Source organism: Leptodactylus fuscus, chromosome 4, assembly GCF_031893055.1.
Source record: "Leptodactylus fuscus isolate aLepFus1 chromosome 4, aLepFus1.hap2, whole genome shotgun sequence".
NCBI classification, from domain to species: Eukaryota; Metazoa; Chordata; class Amphibia; order Anura; family Leptodactylidae; genus Leptodactylus; species Leptodactylus fuscus.
In genome coordinates, this window is record NC_134268.1 from 159,736,116 (window position 1) to 159,755,137 (window position 19,022).

The window sequence follows — 19,022 nt, forward strand, 5'->3', positions numbered from 1 at the left end:
GAACACTTGTGCACGAAGGAAACTACACTGAAACTCCCGGTGCTGCTCCAGCAAAACTACCACTCCCAGCATGCCATGACTGCCTGATACACCGCAGGCATGCTGGGAGATGTAGTTTAACACTTCATGTTGTCTCCGGGCCCTCCTCTTCCTGACTGCAGACGTGTCTCTAACAAGCGGCAGTGACTAATTCATAGTATCACTAGCCAGTACTGCCATACCCTGCACCAGCTGACTGACAGTGCTCTGCCATGGCTACTGACAGGCTGGTGAAGGAGCTGCAGGCCCGGGTCAAGGAGCTAGAAGAGGAGCTGGGCAGGGTCACGAGCAGGCATGACACCCACAGAGCTAAGATTGAGAAGATGAGTGCGGAGGTGGTGGACTCCAACCCTTACAGGTACAAGCACCCAGCTGCTAGCTAGCCATGGTGGCCATAGGTGGTGTTGTATAAAAAACAAGAGACACCGAGCACACTATATAGTGTAGAATGTCTGATAAATTTTGGTGGAAATAACCAGAAGATTTAAAAGGACCAAATGGCCTCTCACCTGATGAGGTTGTGACAATCGCTCACAACTACGTTTGGGGTTTACCGTCAGGTGGAGGAGGCAGCACGTCTGATGGACACCGGCCAAGGCCAGGGAAGATAGAGTTTTCAATGAAATGGAAAGACGGCACTCTCAGGTCACAACAGGATTTTATTCAAAAAGACAATGATGCACAACGCTAAAAAATCGCCGCGTTTCGGGCACACCTGCCCTTTCTCAAGTGCGTAACTTCACACAAAGCTCGGTCAGTCTGGAAGATGTATACAAATTGTATAGGTGGTGTTGTGGCACACTGAGGCAGACACATGCGGGCACTGCCAGCTCTGCTACATTACAGTGCAGTGCTCTGGCCTCTCTATTGTCCTGCTCCTTGTCTCTGAAGAGCCATGACTGGGCATGCTATAGAGTATGTGACTGCTGTGCCCGTCACTATGTAAAATGGCGCAATGTAGTGAAGATCGGGGCAGACACAGGTCCCAGAGGCGTATCTAGGGGGGGGGGGCAGACACAGGTCCCAGAGGTGTAGCTAGGGGGGGGGGGGGGGGGGCAGCAGACACAGGTCCCAGAGGTGTAGCTGGGGAGGGGGCAGACACAGGTCCCAGAGGTGTAGCTGGGGGGGGGGGGGCAGACACAGGTCCCAGAGGTGTAGCTGGGGGGGGGGGCAGACACAGGTCCCAGAGGTGTAGCTGGGGGGGGGGGCAGACACAGGTCCCAGAGGTGTAGCTGGGGGGGGGGCAGACACAGGTCCCAGAGGTGTAGCTGGGGGGGGGGCAGACACAGGTCCCAGAGGTGTAGCTGGGGGGGGGGCAGACACAGGTCCCAGAGGTGTAGCTGGGGGGGGGGCAGACACAGGTCCCAGAGGTGTAGCTGGGGGGGGGGGCAGACACAGGTCCCAGAGGTGTAGCTGGGGGGGGGGGCAGACACAGGTCCCAGAGGTGTAGCTGGGGGGGGGGCAGACACAGGTCCCAGAGGTGTAGCTGGGGGGGGGGCAGACACAGGTCCCAGAGGTGTAGCTGGGGGGGGGGCAGACACAGGTCCCAGAGGTGTAGCTGGGGGGGGGGCAGACACAGGTCCCAGAGGTGTAGCTGGGGGGGGGGGGCAGACACCGGTCCTCATTTATCAAAACTGAGACAAAAGCATCCTTGTTTCTATAGCAACCAGAGCCTCACATTCTCCCCCCTACCCCCTTAAAAGCTGTTTTGTCATTGACTGTTATGGCCACTTGTTTTAATCCACACCGGGACATATTTATTATGAATCCTGCCGCCTTTAAAGTTAAAAAAATAAATAAATTTGCAAACCTCGGTTTTGAGATTTTCATCTTTATGACACTAAGATTGTAGTTCTATCAATATACTGTCAAGTTGAAAACCCAGTCGGGATTGGGGCCAGCTGCAGTTGCAAATAAATATGACAATTTCTACTGTGTTTGCAACTAGTAATGTCTCATAAACCAGTGTTGATCTGGGGTGCCCAGTGAGTTTGGGGATCCAGTATTAAGCGACGTGAAAATGTTACCGGACATTCATTCACAAATTCCTAAAATGTTACTAAGGCAAATGTATTTTCCGCTAGTAGCTTGCTCCCTAGCCCTTGCCTGTTTCTGGCCTGGGGTCCTGTCAGTAGTCTTCCGCCTGACACTTGCTTTGAACTAGCGTCTTCTTAGCAATGTGATCCAGGAAGATGCCGCAGGATGAATCTTTACTGGGGCCCCTGCAGTGTTGTTCAGATGATGGGGCTCAGGGCACAAGAATACTGTTTGGCCTGACTGCACCTAGATGCCATATCAGCCACCCAATGTGTCTACAGTATATAGAAATAAACTGGTTTCATAAATAGTCTAGCCAGTATATTATACTGACACATTGCCTGGCTGAGATACTGAAGAGTATCTGTATGAAATACAGTGTATTGTGCCATACTAGGTGAGCTGGGTCAGTCCAAGGCTGGGTAGAGGTGTTATACACAGCGGCCTGTCATGTGTTGTCCTGAGGAACGCAGAGTATAGTATAGTAGCAAAATGGCACAGCATTCATTGTGGCATTTTGGCTGTTAGTAATACATGCCTCTAGCTGTAATCTTCTGTCCTTAGGCAGCACATTAAAGGGTTATTCCAGCTTCAGCAAATGACTGTCGAGATGGGAGTGATGGCTACTACGTTCCGACAAACAGAACAGGAGTTACAGAAGCAGCGAGCAATACACTGTTCCCACACACTTTCATAAAGATGAATGGCAGCTATGGCTACATTTATGCTTTCTCTGTAACTATGGAGCTACAGAAACAGCATAGCGTTGTAAGGGCCAGATCACACGGGGGTCCGCTCCGCGTGAACACATTCGTTGTGACTGCCGTGATGGGATGCTGGTGCAGTGCACTGGCATCCCGTTGTGGCTTTCCGATCCGGATTAGACCCAAATGAATGGGCCTAGTCCAGTAGGTGGTGTTGCGAGGCAGACGCCGCGGCTGAATCAGCCGCGAATCCACCTGAAGTAAGGGCAGCTCGCTTCTTTTTTTCCGCTAGCGGGAACAAACCGTTCATGGAAAAAGGAAATGACCGGCTCCCATTAATTTCAATGGGAGGTGGCAGGATTCCGCGTCAAAATCCTGACCATTTTGCCCATGTGAACTAGCCCTTATGGTATACTGTTTTTGTAGCTCTCGTTCACCTCTACGAGAGGTACAGAAACTGCGTAGAACAGCACTGCTCTTCCTATAAATCCTGCCTTGGGGCATTGCTTTACCAAGATGGGAATAATCCTTTAAGCAGTGGTAGATTTAAAGTTGTCCACACACATTAGATTTTCATCTGCCAAAAGAAGATTGGCTGTGCTAGGTATTTTCAGTTATCAGTCAGCTAAAAATATCATGCATTAGCCAACTTGTGTAGACTCAGTGCACTGTTTGTTTTCTAGGGTTTTTCATTTTTAAAAAAATTGATTTACTTTAAGCTATCCCCTTATTAATGTTGATGGTGGGATCAAATGTATGGCTGCATGATGGCCATATAACTCCCCCTTTTTTCTTTTTTGGAACATAATAAATGTAATAGCGGGCATATTCCCAATGTACGCAGAACCATTACTTATCAGATGTGGTCGCAGTCGGTATGTTCTCATGGCTCATCCAGATAAGGGCTGTGTTTTATCACACCTGTTTAGATGTATGACGTTTACTGCATAAATTAACAACAAGGGGGAACAGTATCCCTACCGATAGTACTGACACTCTGCACACTGTAGGGGCACACCTGCATCTGGTAACGCCCAACTGTCAGTATATTCCTAATTTTGTATTAGGAATAACAGAGGAGCAGCAGTACACAAAGATTTTACAAATCTGATTCAGAATTGACGTATTATAATATATGTTATATGTATTCACTAAAATAGATATTTTACATTTTATTTAGCCCTTAGAACAGGTATAATCCCCTGAAAAGTCACGTGGGCACTCTCTCCATCGGGAGACAAAAGGTTTAATCTACACAGGCAGCAAAGCTCTAAATAGATCACTATTGTAATGAGGCGGATTTTGAGGCGAAATCCGCCGTCCAAATCCGCCTCTTTGCCCCTGTGTGAACTAGCCCTTACAGTAAAATTGAAGTTGAGTGTCTGCAGATCTCTAAAACACATTTTATGGCCAGCTCACCCTATTAAAATTAGTGAATTTTGTGATACACGCCTAATGTACATGTATATTTACATCTTTTCAATGTTTTTATTAATGCCTTTTTTTTTTGGCTTGTTTAAGCCGCTTGATGGCCTTGAAGCGGATGGGAATTGTACAAGATTATGAAGTAAGTGATAAATCTAATAAAGATACATTCTGGTGTGTTCTTTACAGTATGAAGATGAATGTATAGTGTTTAGTTAAGTTTATGGACTTAATGTAAAATTATTTAACTTCTGACCTAGAAAATCCGTACATATAGCGTGGCAGTAGTGGGTGTTGGCGGTGTTGGCAGCGTCACTGCAGAGATGTTGACAAGATGTGGAATTGGTAAGGTAATACAGATTTTTCACCATTCTCTTACTTACATAATTTTTTATTATTAATATGTAATACAAATGCTATGAATGTAACCAGTCACTTTTTTTATTTTTCCTGGGTAAAATGGCATTTAGTATCTGAGGCCTTAAGTACTGGGCATGATGTATTACCCCTTAGGGTTAAAAAATAATATCCAAAAATGGTTTGGCTCTGGCGTTATAATCTATACAGTGAATTCTTGTTAAATTACGTTGATCCAAAATTACACAACTTCATACAATATTATCCTGTGGTCTTATTGAGACATTGATGTATATGGGCTTCTACTTTTCAATGGCACGTATTCACATTGAGTCTCATATGCAAAGTACAGCTCACCCAGCAGAAAACAAGTACCCATGAAGCAAATCTGAAATTTAGATCCAGCAGCAGGATCTGGTCTTGAGAGCTTGACAGGATTATTAATTGAAAACCTATCCTTGGGACTCCTGGGATTTCCAATGATCAGCTGTTTGAACAGACCGAAATGCTGTGGCCTCTTCACAGAAAACCGATATACATTTGTATAGCGTCCATACTTGGTAACGCAGCTCAGCCCATTCACTTGCATGGGGACTGAGTTGTGAACAGACTATATTACTAATGAATGACATGTCACATGGCCTGTGATGTAGAAGTGTCTAATTTCAAAAAGCTGAATCCTGGGGGTTCCTGGTGTCAAACACCGCTGATCTTCCATTACTGATCTATCTGAAGTATAGAATGTTAATAAAGCGCAGAAAACTCCTTTAGAAAAAAGTACAGCAGGAAAAACCCGCAGCGCAACGCATCCCGCTTCATCCTGTGGACTTTCTATTGCAATTATACTTATGGAGAAACCATCGGCATTTCCGTAGGTATAATTGACATGCTGCGATTTCCAAAACTGTGACGTGTCCGCATGCAGTATTTACAGCAAAGTGGGCATGGGATTCGCTAGAATCCCATGCACTTTTCCCATACTGTAAAACGCCGCAAATTTTACCATGGGGCCCCAGCCTTAAAGAGGAGCTTTAATGTCCTCAGGCACATGCGGTTTTATATACCCCTAGAAAGGCAACAGTCTGCTGAATTCATAGATGTTCATAGACGAGTACTGAGGGGGCATCCGTGACCGCTCTGACAGTACAGAGGTATGGACAGTACTGTCAGGAGGGGTGTTCCTCACAGCCCAGTTAGACTGTCAGAAACGCCCTTCTGACAGTGAAGAGATATCGGTAACGGCACTGATATCTCTTATCCCAGGGCACATAACAGGAAAGCTGACAGTGTGCTGAATTCAGCGCACTGTTGGCTTTCTAGCAGTATATACAACCGCATGTGCATGAGGACATGAAAAGTCCTCTTTAACATAAAGCTACTGCTGATTTCTTTAAGAGAGACTTGCATGTAGAATCTAAACAATATAAAATATATGTAAATTAAAATGAGGTAAAAAGGCATTATTTCTCCCCTTAAGGCAATATGCCTATACCTTATGTGTTTTTCTTATATTGTTTTAACCAGGGTTACCTACAATTCTTTTTTGTTTTGTTTTTTCCAGCTGCTGTTGTTTGACTATGATAAGGTGGAGCTGGCGAATATGAACAGGCTTTTCTTCCAGCCACATCAGGCAGGACTTAGCAAAGTGGAGGCTGCTGAGCACACACTCAGGTAGTTCTCTAGAAATACATGCACTTATTCCTGGTTTAAATTTTAAGAAGCTCCATTTCCTATGAAAATGTAAAGGAGTTGCCCTCCACAGGGCAGGTCATCAGTATCTACCGGTGGGGCCTGACACCCAGAGACCACACAGTTTCTGGGTCCAGGATTCTGCTTCTATTCAGGTAAATGAGAAGAGAGCTGCAGTTACCTGTAACCATTACAGGGACATACTCTGTAGTGGTGGCCAGGGAACCGCAGCACTGCTCTCATTTACTTGAAGAGGAGTAGATTTGCTACAGACCGAATATACATTGTAAACCGTTTCCAGCAGCTGGACCAGCTGATCAGTGCGAGGTCATCAGGGTATCACCCGCCAATCAAATACTGGCGGGCTTGGACAATCCCTTTAATTTAAGGTCTGTCTACAATCATAAGAGCAGGCATTACCTGATATATGCTTATTTTCTCACTTGCAGGAGTATAAATCCTGATGTCCAGTTTGAAGTACACAACTATAACATCACAACTATAGACAATTTCCAACACTTCATGGATAGAATAAGGTACTTTTTTTAATGTGTATTTCTAGACCACGCGCAAGTGTTTCTCTCAACTGAGTGTTATTGTGCAAACTCCATTCTATTTAAATTTGTTCTCACCATTTAAATAAAATCTGGTTTCTGAAAATTCACTATTTAGGAACTTCAGGATATAAGAACTTATGAATATGACAGGCTCAAGGCTTAAAAAGGACCTTTCACCACCTCTGCCAAGTCCAACTCTTTGCATTATTTTATAGGTGTTATTCCACTGATTCCAGCGCAGTTGTTGAATTTTTTTTTTTTAGCCCACACCGCTCCTGAGCAATAAGTGCTGTTAATTTTGATGTCTCATGTGCTATTTAGGATCTTTACTGTCAGAAGGGCAATTGGCAGGCAGGAGTAGGCATGGAGTGTGATTGTGAGTTCTGACACTGGCTGCTTTTGATCGGAGCTCTAAATCGCACCCTTTTCTTGCTCCTGCCTGACATTGCACACCCGAAAGTTCAGCGGTATCAGGCCCCAAAACTAACAGCATTGATTGCTCAAGAATAGTGGGTGCTAGATAAAAAATTCCAATTGTGGCAGAATCAATGGAGTAGTGCCTATTAAATGATGTTTAGAACTGAAGTTGGAGGTGGTGAAAGGTTTTATGTGTGTGTGGGTTTTTTTTTGTGTTAACACATTTCAGGATAGGCCATTTCCCTGGTTCAGGCCTGGAAGCAATTTCAGGATTTTTTTTGTACATGTCGTTTTGGGGGCTATGACATTTTCTTCCTTTGGGTTATTCAAATAATTTTTTTTATTTTATTTATCTACCTTTATTTATTCATTTTTTAATTTTCCATTTTCTTCCATTTTTTTTTTTTCTTTATTTTATTATCTGAGAAAATGTAAAGGAAATGGTGGGGGAATGTCTGTTTTATTTTTTTACATTTTTCATATTTTTGTATTATCTATATCGATATATAATCTATTATAATATAAATTTCTTTGCGATATTAATAGTGGACCGCCTGGACATAAAAAGTCAACGGGTGGTCTTGAAGCAGTTGAACGCCTTTTCTAGGCTAAAAATATTGATGACCTATCCCAAAACTAGGTCTTCAATATCATACTGATGGGGGTGTGACACTCTGCACTCACACTGATTATTCTCAGAAGTTGAGGAACACAGAATAGGGGAAGAAACAGACGGCTTGGTTCTCTGTGTAGTTGCCAAACCACATGAATGAGAGACGAGCTCTAGTGACCTGGTTCTGCCACTGCATAGAGAACAGAACTGTCTGCTTCCTGCCCCATTCTCTGTTTATTACCTGCATAGAACAGCTACATGTTGAACCCCCACTAATATGATATTGATGACTTATTTTTAGGATAGGACATCAGAAACCTAATTCCACAGGGATTGGGTCTGTGATGAGATGTCCATGGTGGACTCAGCCACAGTGGGAATGAGCTGAAATCTGCTCGTTGATGCTATGGCTCACATGTGGTTAGCCCAAGTTTTAATCCACTGACATTTTGCTTTGCAGTTTAGTTTATTTTTTCTTTCTGCAGTGTGTGGATGGTATTTATTTAAATCATTTGTATTGTACTTTACAGTACAGCGTACTGTGTAAGTGTAGCTGGTGGCAATCCCACTGAGGCAGACTCGCAGCATGTGGCCTTAGATTTAAAGGAGTTTCCAAAGTGAGGCGAATAGATGTTTCCCCCCCCCCAACAGAAAGAGCACCACTGTTGTCTATTGGCATTTTTAGCCCCATTCACTTAGACAAGAACAGTACTTTTCTTGGGGGTTAAAAAAAAAAAAAAACAGACATTCTTTTTCTTCATTCTGGACAATCCCTTGAAAGTTTCCTTTTTTTTTTTCCAATTTCAGCAAAGGAGGATTAAAAGAAGGAGAGCCAGTAGATCTAGTACTTAGCTGTGTTGACAACTTTGAAGCACGTATGGCGATTAACACTGTAAGTAGATATTTTTCATTTTTACGCTAGGTTCACACCTGCGTTCAGGGTCTCCGTTCTATGGTTTCCGTCTTCTGCATGCCAGAAGACGGAAACCATAGACCAGGTCCGGCCGTGAGCGGCGGTAAGAGTTTTAGGCTCTCTGCCGCGAAACCGGTTTTTTAAATCCAGACACAGAGTACTGCATGTCCGACTCTGTCCCCGGATTATAAAACCCGGTTTCGCGGCGGAGAGCCTAAAACGCTCACTGCCGCTCACGGCCGGACATCTTTCTCACCCATTCAAATGAATGGGTGAGAGAGACTCCTGCAGGTTTTATGCAGGAAACTGAAACCTGAAGTACAGAGTGCCAGCGCAGATGTGAACGAGCCCTGACAGTGATTTTGTAATACAGAAAATAAAAAGTTAGAGGGCCTTATACCACCTGTATGTTTGTTTTTGTTTTTGTTTTTTGCCTCTACCTCCCATCATTCCCAATCGATCAGTGCTGTCAGTTTTGGTGCCTGATTGAGACTCTTTCAAAAGGACGGTGACAGGCAGGAGCAGGCAAAGGGGGCATGATTCAGAATTGGAATTAGAACAAGGCAGTCTCAAAGCTCAGGACTCCTTCCTTGCCTTCTCTTACCGGACAGTGTCTAAATAGTAGGGCTGGGCGATTATGACCTAAATCAGAATCTCAATTATTGGGGCATTTTATGTTGATTATGATTGTCAATTATGTTGGCCATGCCCCTTAAATACGCTCTATTTCAAATATGTGTTGGGGAAACTAGGAAATTCGCCTTGCCCCAAACTACTACACTTGTGATAGACATAATTTGGCTTAAATTTTCTTGTTCCCAGAGTGTGTAAATTTAGGACAAAACTGCTGCCTAGAGCGCTGTATATGTGTTCATAGAAGTGAACTCTCAATTTAAGGATACGTGAATGTCTGTTTTTGTGGATGAAGCTTTGTTCATACCTGTCAGTGATCTCATATTTTATGAAATGTACTGATTACCAGTTAGAAAGTTGTAGGATTGATGTGCATATACAATCTTGCAACCACTTTTATGCCATTGCTTCAGTACATCTAAAAAGTAAAAAAAAATTAAACTGACGCTAGGTCCGCACTAGCGTTCGGCAGTCCGTTCTGCATGTCCGTCTCTGTGTCCGGTTTAAAAAAACGGTTTCGTGGCGGAGAGCATAAAACACTCACCGCCGCTCACGGCCGGACATCTTTCAAACCCATTCAAATAAATGGGTATGAAAGAGTCCTGCAGGTTTCCGTATCCTGTCTCTGTTTTTGTGCAGGAAACAGAAACCTGCAGAACGGAGACCGGGTGCAGATGTGAACGAGCTCTGAGTGGAAAAAAAAAGTGTTAAATAAACCTATGCATTTCTATGGGTACAGACTTCAAACAAATATTAGAGACTTGTTAGAAGTTTATCTTATGTGTGGAGAAGTTATACTCTTTATCACTGACCAGCATAACACTAATGTGCATTCATTGTGCCATTAATAAGATGTTAAATTAATTACATTTATGTATTTTTGTGTTGTAATTTGTCTTCTGATTATTCTTTTTTTCTTTGTCCTAGGCTTGTAATGAACTGGGGCAGATCTGGATGGAGTCTGGAGTCAGTGAGAATGCAGTGTCAGGACACATTCAGCTTATTAAACCTGGGGAAACGGCCTGCTTTGCGGTATTTCATTCTCTCTGTCCACGTCTTATAATCAGAGGATCTGTAGTTAACCGTTTCAGAAAGAAACCTTCCCCCTCTGAATGTCCTTCTCTAGCCATTTGCTTGATAAAATCCAAAGGAGCCAGTGATTATCTTCATGGTGTTAGCTGTGGGTGTAGCTGATATGAATTTGATATGTCATAAATTACTTTTCTTGTACTTTTGCTTTTAGAATTTTTTTAGCTATTACTTGAGAAATAACTCTTTTTATCAAGCACTATGTACTAAAGGTTTTCTCCAGGCTAAATAATTGAAGGCCTGTGCTTAGGATAAGTAATGAGTATAAGATATTCAGGGCTGTGATACCCGGGCCATCCAAATGCTGTGGCCTCTTCAGCACTTACCAAGCACAGCACTATACATTTGTTTTGCTGCTTAGTCCATTTACTTGAATGGCACTGAGCTAAGATCAAGGCCATGTGACATTGTATGGCCTGTGAAGCAGAAACAGCGCTCAGGGTGCTTCAAACAACTGATCAACTGTAGATTTTCAATGGGTGACCTAGCCTATGGAAAGGTCATCAATTAAAGGGATTTTACCATTAAAACACTTTTTTTTTTTTTTTTAATTATGTGTAAAGCTGAAACTAAATATCCTATATCTGATTTGTCTTCTGCAGTGTGCACCACCTCTAGTGGTTGCTGCAAACATTGATGAGAAGACTTTGAAGAGGGAAGGAGTTTGTGCTGCCAGTCTTCCTACCACAATGGGAGTTGTAGCAGGAATACTTGTACAGAATGTGCTCAAGTAAGTGATGGGAGAATTCACCCTAAAAATGTAGGACATGCACTTTAAAGTATATTCATGTTTGAGGACTGTGGATTACTGGTATCAATGACCACAATGTCTGTACATATAATAGATGCAATAGCAGAGTTCTAGGCGAAGTTGTGCCTAAAAGTGGAACATCAATGGTACACATTAGAAGTAGCAAGTCATTCGGGCGTTTACTGCATAACGTAAAGTGACAGGTGCTAAAAATAAGAATGTTTAAAAAGCACATTAGGTGAGCTCTCTTCAGAAATCCATCCCCTTTCCACACCAGATTTCTGGTGGCATTTTGAAATCTACCATACATGGTGTACACTCACCGGCCACTTTATTAGGTACACCATGCTAGTAACGGGTTGGACCCCCTTTTGCCTTCAGAACTGCCTCAATTCTTCGTGGCATAGATTCAACAAGGTGCTGGAAGCATTCCTCAGAGATTTTGGTCCATATTGACATGATGGCATCACACAGTTGCCGCAGATTTGTCGGCTGCACATCCATGATGCGAATCTCCCGTTCCACCACATCCCAAAGATGCTCTATTGGATTGAGATCTGGTGACTGTGGAGGCCATTGGAGTACAGTGAACTCATTGTCATGTTCAAGAAACCAGTCTGAGATGATTCCAGCTTTATGACATGGCGCATTATCCTGCTGAAAGTAGCCATCAGATGTTGGGTACATTGTGGTCATAAAGGGATGGACATGGTCAGCAACAATACTCAGGTAGGCTTTGGCGTTGCAACGATGCTCAATTGGTACCAAGGGGCCCAAAGAGTGCCAAGAAAATATTCCCCACACCATGACACCACCACCACCAGCCTGAACCGTTGATACAAGGCAGGATGGATCCATGCTTTCATGTTGTTGACGCCAAATTCTGACCCTACCATCCGAATGTCGCAGCAGAAATCGAGACTCATCAGACCAGGCAACGTTTTTCCAATCTTCAATTGTCCAATTTCGATGAGCTTGTGTAAATTGTAGCCTCAGTTTCCTGTTCTTAGCTGAAAGGAGTGGCACCCGGTGTGGTCTTCTGCTGCTGTAGCCCATCTGCCTCAAAGTTCGACGTACTGTGCGTTCAGAGATGCTCTTCTGGCTACCTTGGTTGTAACGGGTGGCTATTTGAGTCACTGTTGCCTTTCTATCAGCTCGAACCAGTCTGGCCATTCTCCTCTGACCTCTGACATCAACAACGCATTTCCGCCCACAGAACTGCCGCTCACTGGATGTTTTTTCTTTTTCGGACCATTCTCTGTAAACCCTAGAGATGGTTGTGCGTGAAAATCCCAGTAGATCAGCAGTTTCTGAAATACTCAGACCAGCCCTTCTGGCACCAACAACCATGCCATACCACGTTCAAAGGCACTCAAATCACCTTTCTTCCCCATACTGATGCTCGGTTTGAACTGCAGGAGATTGTCTTGACCATGTCTACATGCCTAAATGCACTGAGTTGCCGCCATGTGATTGGCTGATTAGAAATTAAGTGTTAACGAGCAGTTGGACAGGTGTACCTAATAAAGTGGCCGGTGAGTGTATACTTCTCTAGAAGACCTCTTTTCAAAGTCATTTTAAATGGTGATCTCAAGAGTATTTGTTTTAAAGGGATTCTATCATAAAAATCACTTTTTTTTTTTTTTTTTTTTTTTTTTTTTTTGATCACACGTAGGAATAGCCTTAAGAGAGGCTATTTTTCTCCTACCTTCAGATGTCTTCTCCGCGCCGCTGTTCGGTAGAAATCCACAGGCCACAAAAACATGGCCGCTTACAGCAGCTTACCGTGTAAGCGGTCATTTTTCTTGTGGCCGCGGGCATGTGCAATCTGCTCTGCTCGAGGCCTAGAAGTTTGAACCCAGCTCCGGAAGAAGAAGCGCAGAGAGGCCGTTCCTGACGAAGGTGGAGGTGGTGCTGGAGAGTTCTCTCGTAGCATTTGGGACATCCCCAGTGCTGCAAGAGAACTCATTTGCATACAGACAAAAACTAGGATTTCTACTGAACAGCGGTGTAGAGAAGACCTCTAAAGGTAGGAGAAGAATGGCCTTTCTTAAGTCTATTCCTACGTGTGATCGAGAAAAAAATGGGATTTTAATGATAGAATCCCTTTAAATGGCACATAAGGCAGTAGAGAGGTGTTATTACCAACAATTCATTGGGCAAGATTTATCAAAATGGATGCAAAAGTAAAGTGGAGTAGTTACCCATAGTAATAAATCAGGTTACATGACAATACTGTAGTTGTATATGGCATATGTTAGTGGAAAGTATGAAATGGTTATATACAAGAACCTGGAGTAAATAACACAGATACTTTAAAAGGATAAATGATTCTTATTTTGTAGATATCTGTTACATTTCGGCACAGTCAGTTACTACCTGGGATACAACGCTATGCAAGATTTTTTTCCTACTATGGCCATGAAGCCTAATCCATCATGTGATGATAAATACTGCAGACAACAACAGGAGGCGTACAAGGTAAAAGTCTGTCATTTTATAACCCAAATTAAAATATATTGTCAGATAGATCTAGCAGGTCTCAAAAACAAATAGTTGCTGAAAGCCTGTTGCACTGACTGGGACTGGAGCTAACTTCATTAACCACTTCCGGACCGCCCATAGACTATAAACGTCCAGGAAGTGGTTGCCTTATTCTGACAGGACGTACTGGTACGTCCAATCAGAACACAGCAGCTGCACAAGATCGTGCAGCTGCTTTCACTGGGAGCCGGCTGTAACTTCAGCTGGAGCTCCAAGAGAGAAGACAGGGAAGGTTTATTCCCATCCCTGCCTTCTCGATCACTGTGTATACAGCACTTAATGAGCGCTGTATACACGGCTATGGGTGCCGCCATGATGACCCGGCAGTCACGTGATCCTACAGGACCCAGATCAGCTCTGTATACCGTATATAGCAGCGTGCAGAAGGCTGTATTCCTAGTGCAACTGAGGCTAAATGTACCAGCCTCAGTAACAGGAAAACAGCCTCCCTAACAAAAAAAAAAGAAAGTGATCAGATGTCCCCAAAGGTCTCTTATGACCTTATGGGGACACCATCTGAAAAAAAAAAATATTAAAAAATTAATAAACATTTTTTTTTAAAAATTGAAAAAATAATTAAAAAAATAAGTAAAATAATACGCCAATAAAATGACGTTATTAAAGGTTATAGCCCCACTCCCGATGACACCATATAAAATAAAAGTTATCGTAATCTAGAGGAAAAACTATTTTATAAAGTTTTTCAGTAGCACTTTGTGTTATTAAATAAAAAAAGAAAGAAGAGTGAAAAACAAACACAATTTCCCTCCTATTTTGTTTATATTTTCCTGGATATATATATAAAAAAAAAAATTAAAACACATTCGAAAATAAAAACATAAAAACAAAGTCCTATGTTTCCCCGAAAAAAGACGCAAAAATTAGTTGAATGAGACGTATGGGAAAAATGTTACAGCCCTCTAAACCGCACATACAAAATAAACAGAAAATGTGTCTGGGCCTGGACCACAAAATGGCCTGGTACTGAAGTGGTTAAAAGAAGTCTACTACTACCATAACCAATTGGCCTCTGGCTACATGGCAACTTTGGTCAAGACTTCCATCACATGACTAAAGGTTGCTGTATCGCTCTAGGACTCCTTGCGAATGGATTTGCATTATGACACCAAGAATATTGTGACTGCAAATTCTGGAATTGTTTGCAACTGGAAGTTGCAGCACCAGCACTCTCTGGATTGCATTGAAACTCCATTCACATACATTAGTGTAAGAGTTGCAGAGTGACATGGTCATGGCCAAAGTCACCATGTAGCCCTTCATGTGCTGTTGTAGGGTCTGTTAATGGCATAGTGAAAATGCCTCTTCATTCTTTCATTTCTTGTGCAGATAAGCTAGGCCACACCTGCTGGAGCTCCATCTCTTTTGTGTTCATGGAAGCATAAGTCTGTATTGAGGGTGGCACAGGGTGGTGACCACAAAAGAAATGGGCAGCTCTGACCCCACCTTGAGTGCATAGAACAGCTTATTTGTATATGGAATAAAAGTTGAATTTCTCAGCAGCAAGATTTCACTTTGACACAAGAAAGGGATGTTCAGTATGTCACAAGACGGCCTTACAACAACATATAAGGGCACGTTCACATTGGGCAAGAGGGGGAGGATTCTGACACCGAATCCACCTCAGAATCCGCCCCACTCACAATAGAGGTCTGTTCCGGCTCAAGGAATGAAGGAACGAGCTGTCCTTTCTTCAGGTGCATTCTGCAGCTGATTCAGCCCCGGCGTCTGCCTCGCAACAGCACCCTCCGGTCTAGGCCCATTCATTTGAGCCTACTCCGGAGGGGGAAGCCACAACAGTTGTGGCAGGCGCATTACCGCATCAGAATCAGGACCAAAATACACCATTCCGTGCCCCGTGTGAACTAGCCCTAAGGGGGCTAAAATTCTGGGAATAGTATACTCTATTTAACCCCAACATTGCCTTAACATATTGAGAGTTGTATTGTTACGCACATACTGACTCCCCGCAGTATGATTATGGGGTGCTGAAGGATTGTTGCAGCAGTTGATGGCCCAATTGAATGGCCTCAGGCCTTTGTACATAATTAAGCTCTTCCAGAGGAACACTAAGCAATGCATTTCCCAGGAGCAGTGTTTTTTCAATAAGGGCTGCTGATGGACATATCAGATGTCTTCAGCAGCAGCCGCCATGTTTTACATGTGCTACCATAGACAACATGTGCTAACTCTGTTAATGGGGTCACTTTGATAGGGGGGGACACTGAAGCTGAAAACCCACAAACTATTCCACTGTAGGTTGGCCTTGGTCAAATGCGACTGAAGCATCTAAATGACAACTGTGTGTTAGCGTTGCCATATTGGTTCTTATCGCCATTTAAAGCACTCATGCCTGTTATTATTAAGCTTCCAAGGACTTGTTCACATCAGCGTTAATATTCCGTCTGGGGGAGTCCGCATGGAAACTTAAGAGCTTCCTTTATATTTTCCATTCCTTCACAAGGTCAAAAAAACCCCACTGCAAAATCTGCAACAAAAAACACTGCGTTTGTACTGTACAATATGGGGCCTCAGTCTTAGTCATAAATACTGAATTTGCAGAGCCATTTTGCAATGGATGCCATTTTTATGTTGGTAATTGAAGGCTGAATCAGGCGTACCTTATACCTGTACATCAATAGATCAAAAAACTAAATCCTAATATAGTGAGTTCCCCACAGGAACAGCTCAAGGATGTCTGAAGTTTAAAAGTAGGACATCCCCTTCTCATGAGATACAATGTTTCAATATAATCCAAGTACCTGTAACTAACAATATTATTTTTGTGATTTTTAGCTCAGAGAAGCTTCAGAACCAAAGCCTGAGGTAGTACCTGTAGAAGAATCACCAGTTGTACATGAGGAAAATGAATGGGGTGAGTGAATGCTATCTGAAAAAAAAAACAAATTTACCAGGAAAATGCCACGCTAGGGATGCAGCATCACTTCATAAAGATGTTCAGCCTTCAAATACACAAGTTATTCCAAGGCATATTTCAGTAAAGGATTTCTTTGGACCCAGATAATAATCCAAATCTTCCATTACTACTACTGGCCTTCTAGTGTGTCCTAGTCCTTATTTAATATATAATCTTCCAAAGTGAAGCACCAGGGACGAACCTGCCCCTTTTGCCGCCCGAGGCGAACTACAGAAAGCCGTACCCCCCCCCCTGCCGAGGAGGGGGCGTGGCGAAGTGCAGGGGGCAGGGCTTATCGCAGTTCGCAGGCACGGAGACGACCTGCTCTCTGCCTGAGCGTGAGAGGAGGCTGCTGGAGCAGCACTGCTCCAGTGGCCTCCCCAAACCACCGCTCGGTGCTAAGCCAGTCCAGGACAGCTTGTCCTGGACTGGCTTAGGTAACCAAAAATGCCGCCCTCCCTGAGGCCCTGGCATAGCGCCGCCTGAAGCGGTCGCCTCATGGGAGGTGCGGCGCTGTGAAGCACTTTAAGAATTTCCTAATGATATTCTGTGTGTTTATATGTGCATAATAAATATGGTTTGTTTAAGGCAGGGGTAGGCAACGTACGGCTCTCCAGCTGTTGCAAAACTACAACTCCCAGCATGCATACTTGCTTCGCTGTTCTTGGAACTCCCATGGAAGTGAATGGAGCATGCTGGGAGTTGCAGGGTTCCTCTGTCCGCTTGAGAAGTGACAGATTTTGAGCGGACACTACATGTCGGACACCGACGGTAGTGTGAACGCTCCCTTTGCAGTTTAATCCTTTTGTAATGAATGGAGCTAAGCTGCAATACAGCCCGCTGTAATGTATGGAAAATTGAAATTCAGTGAAGCTGCAGTGCTCCCCCAAATGTTGTGGTCTCTTCAAACAGGGATTGATGACCCATCGCAAAGCTAGGTCACCAATATGTAACTTCTGAGAAAAACCCTTTAATGTGTTTCATGTATGAATTTCTTAGGTATTGAGCTGGTGTCTGAGGTTTCTGAAGAAGAGTTAAAAGAAGCTTCTGGACCTGTCCCTGAGCTGCCAGAGGGAATTACAGTGGCATATACAGTCCCTATAACGGTAGGAGTGAAACGTGTAGATTGACAATTTAGAAGGATTTTCTGGTTCTTGAATTTGAAGAAATATCTTTGGCCATCAATATATCATTGAGATATGTGTCTCAGGTAATCTGCTGTTTCCAAAGACCATGATGCTGCAGTGGGCGTCAGATCCCATTCAAAGTTTACCAAATGTTGCTCCATACTTTATCAGCAATTCGGTACCGCTTTGTTCCATTCAACTGAATGGGACTGACCCATAGCCCCAGGTATAGCTGATACTAAAGGTATAGAACTGTGGTGAAGTGTAAAAAATAAAGGCATCGTAGATCTCACAGCAATGCTGCAGCCCCTTCAATCCTGATTTGTGGAGGTGGAGAGAGGTACCCCTAACTGACTTTAATAATGATGAAATATCCTAAGGATAGGTGATATTAAAAGAAAATCCTATAGGATAGCTGTTGAATGATTAGCTGTCCCTTTGTGCCAAAGACTTGGCCTACGTGCTATGCGCAGTATTTAATATACATTTTGGCCTTTTGACGTTGCCTGATAAGGGGGGGGGCTGGCTTTGCAAGAAAGGGTTAAGACTTGATAACATGCACCAGAACTCTACCAAAATTCTGCCAAAAGGCAAATTAATACTAGACCGTATAGAGCTACACTTTGCCTGATGCTGAATGATAGACCAAATGTGATGAATGTCACTAGACGTTGAAATGTCTAGTATATAGTCTAAAAAAAAATTGTAAATTTGCCTTCATGTGTATATACAAAATAATAAATCAACTGACAACATAGGTCTAATTGATTTTTTTTTTTTTTTTAAGAATGTGTTATTATACCGATGATCTAATTGGGGCCTGCTATCAGTATATCTATCTCCTATTGTGAACTGAAACACATTTCCAAATATAAAGCCTATGCACCTACATAGTAGCATGAAACCTTTCTAATAGTTGGTTCTTTTCACAGAAACCTACATCGGGCAGTACAGTAGAAGAGACAGATCAGAGTCTGGAGGATCTCATGGCACAGATGAAAAATATGTAATATGCCGAATGTTTATTGTTTCCACGCTATATGAGAAAGATGTCTATCATTCCCATGTGTCCTAGTGTAATACATTGTCAGTTCTGCTTGGCTCTTTTGAAACTGAACTAAAGACATTAGTTGTCAGGCTTTACTTACACTGTACTAATAAATGGCAGCATTATTTAACTATATATATATAG

At 43.1% G+C, this 19,022-nt stretch overlaps 2 protein-coding genes across 4 annotated transcripts in view; both read left to right on the forward strand.

The window, feature by feature from the left end:
• TMEM108 (transmembrane protein 108) overlaps nucleotides 1-19,022 on the forward strand; it is a 515,125-nt gene that overhangs the window by 180,877 nt on the left and 315,226 nt on the right. The gene's annotated exons all lie outside the window — the stretch shown is intronic.
• Nucleotides 140-18,992, forward strand: UBA5 (ubiquitin like modifier activating enzyme 5). Of its 3 annotated transcripts, XM_075271269.1 has the most exons (12): nucleotides 140-397; nucleotides 4,302-4,347; nucleotides 4,466-4,555; nucleotides 6,124-6,233; nucleotides 6,701-6,787; nucleotides 8,646-8,730; nucleotides 10,312-10,416; nucleotides 11,076-11,203; nucleotides 13,570-13,705; nucleotides 16,583-16,661; nucleotides 17,703-17,809; nucleotides 18,763-18,992. In XM_075271269.1, the coding sequence occupies exons 1-12, from the start codon at nucleotides 252-254 to the stop codon at nucleotides 18,838-18,840; spliced, it is 1,197 nt and encodes a 398-aa protein (XP_075127370.1). In that variant the 5' UTR covers nucleotides 140-251; the 3' UTR covers nucleotides 18,841-18,992. The 3 variants fall into 3 exon arrangements, with proteins under 3 accessions (XP_075127370.1, XP_075127371.1, XP_075127372.1); XM_075271270.1 differs by lacking the exon at nucleotides 4,302-4,347 and having other exon boundaries at nucleotides 256-397; XM_075271271.1 differs by lacking the exon at nucleotides 4,302-4,347 and having other exon boundaries at nucleotides 256-397; nucleotides 4,466-4,550.

What these genes read in the sequence shown, in the direction of transcription:
- UBA5 (XM_075271269.1), top strand. Translation starts at nt 252, where the DNA reads ATGGCTACTGACAGGCTGGTGAAGGAGCTGCAGGCCCGGGTCAAGGAG. An exon ending in GTGGACTCCAACCCTTACAG is followed by an intron (nt 398 to 4,301) that starts GTACAAGCACCC and finishes GGCTTGTTTAAG; the next exon opens with CCGCTTGATGGCCTTGAAGC. An exon ending in ACATGAGGAAAATGAATGGG is followed by an intron (nt 16,662 to 17,702) that starts GTGAGTGAATGC and finishes TGAATTTCTTAG; the next exon opens with GTATTGAGCTGGTGTCTGAG.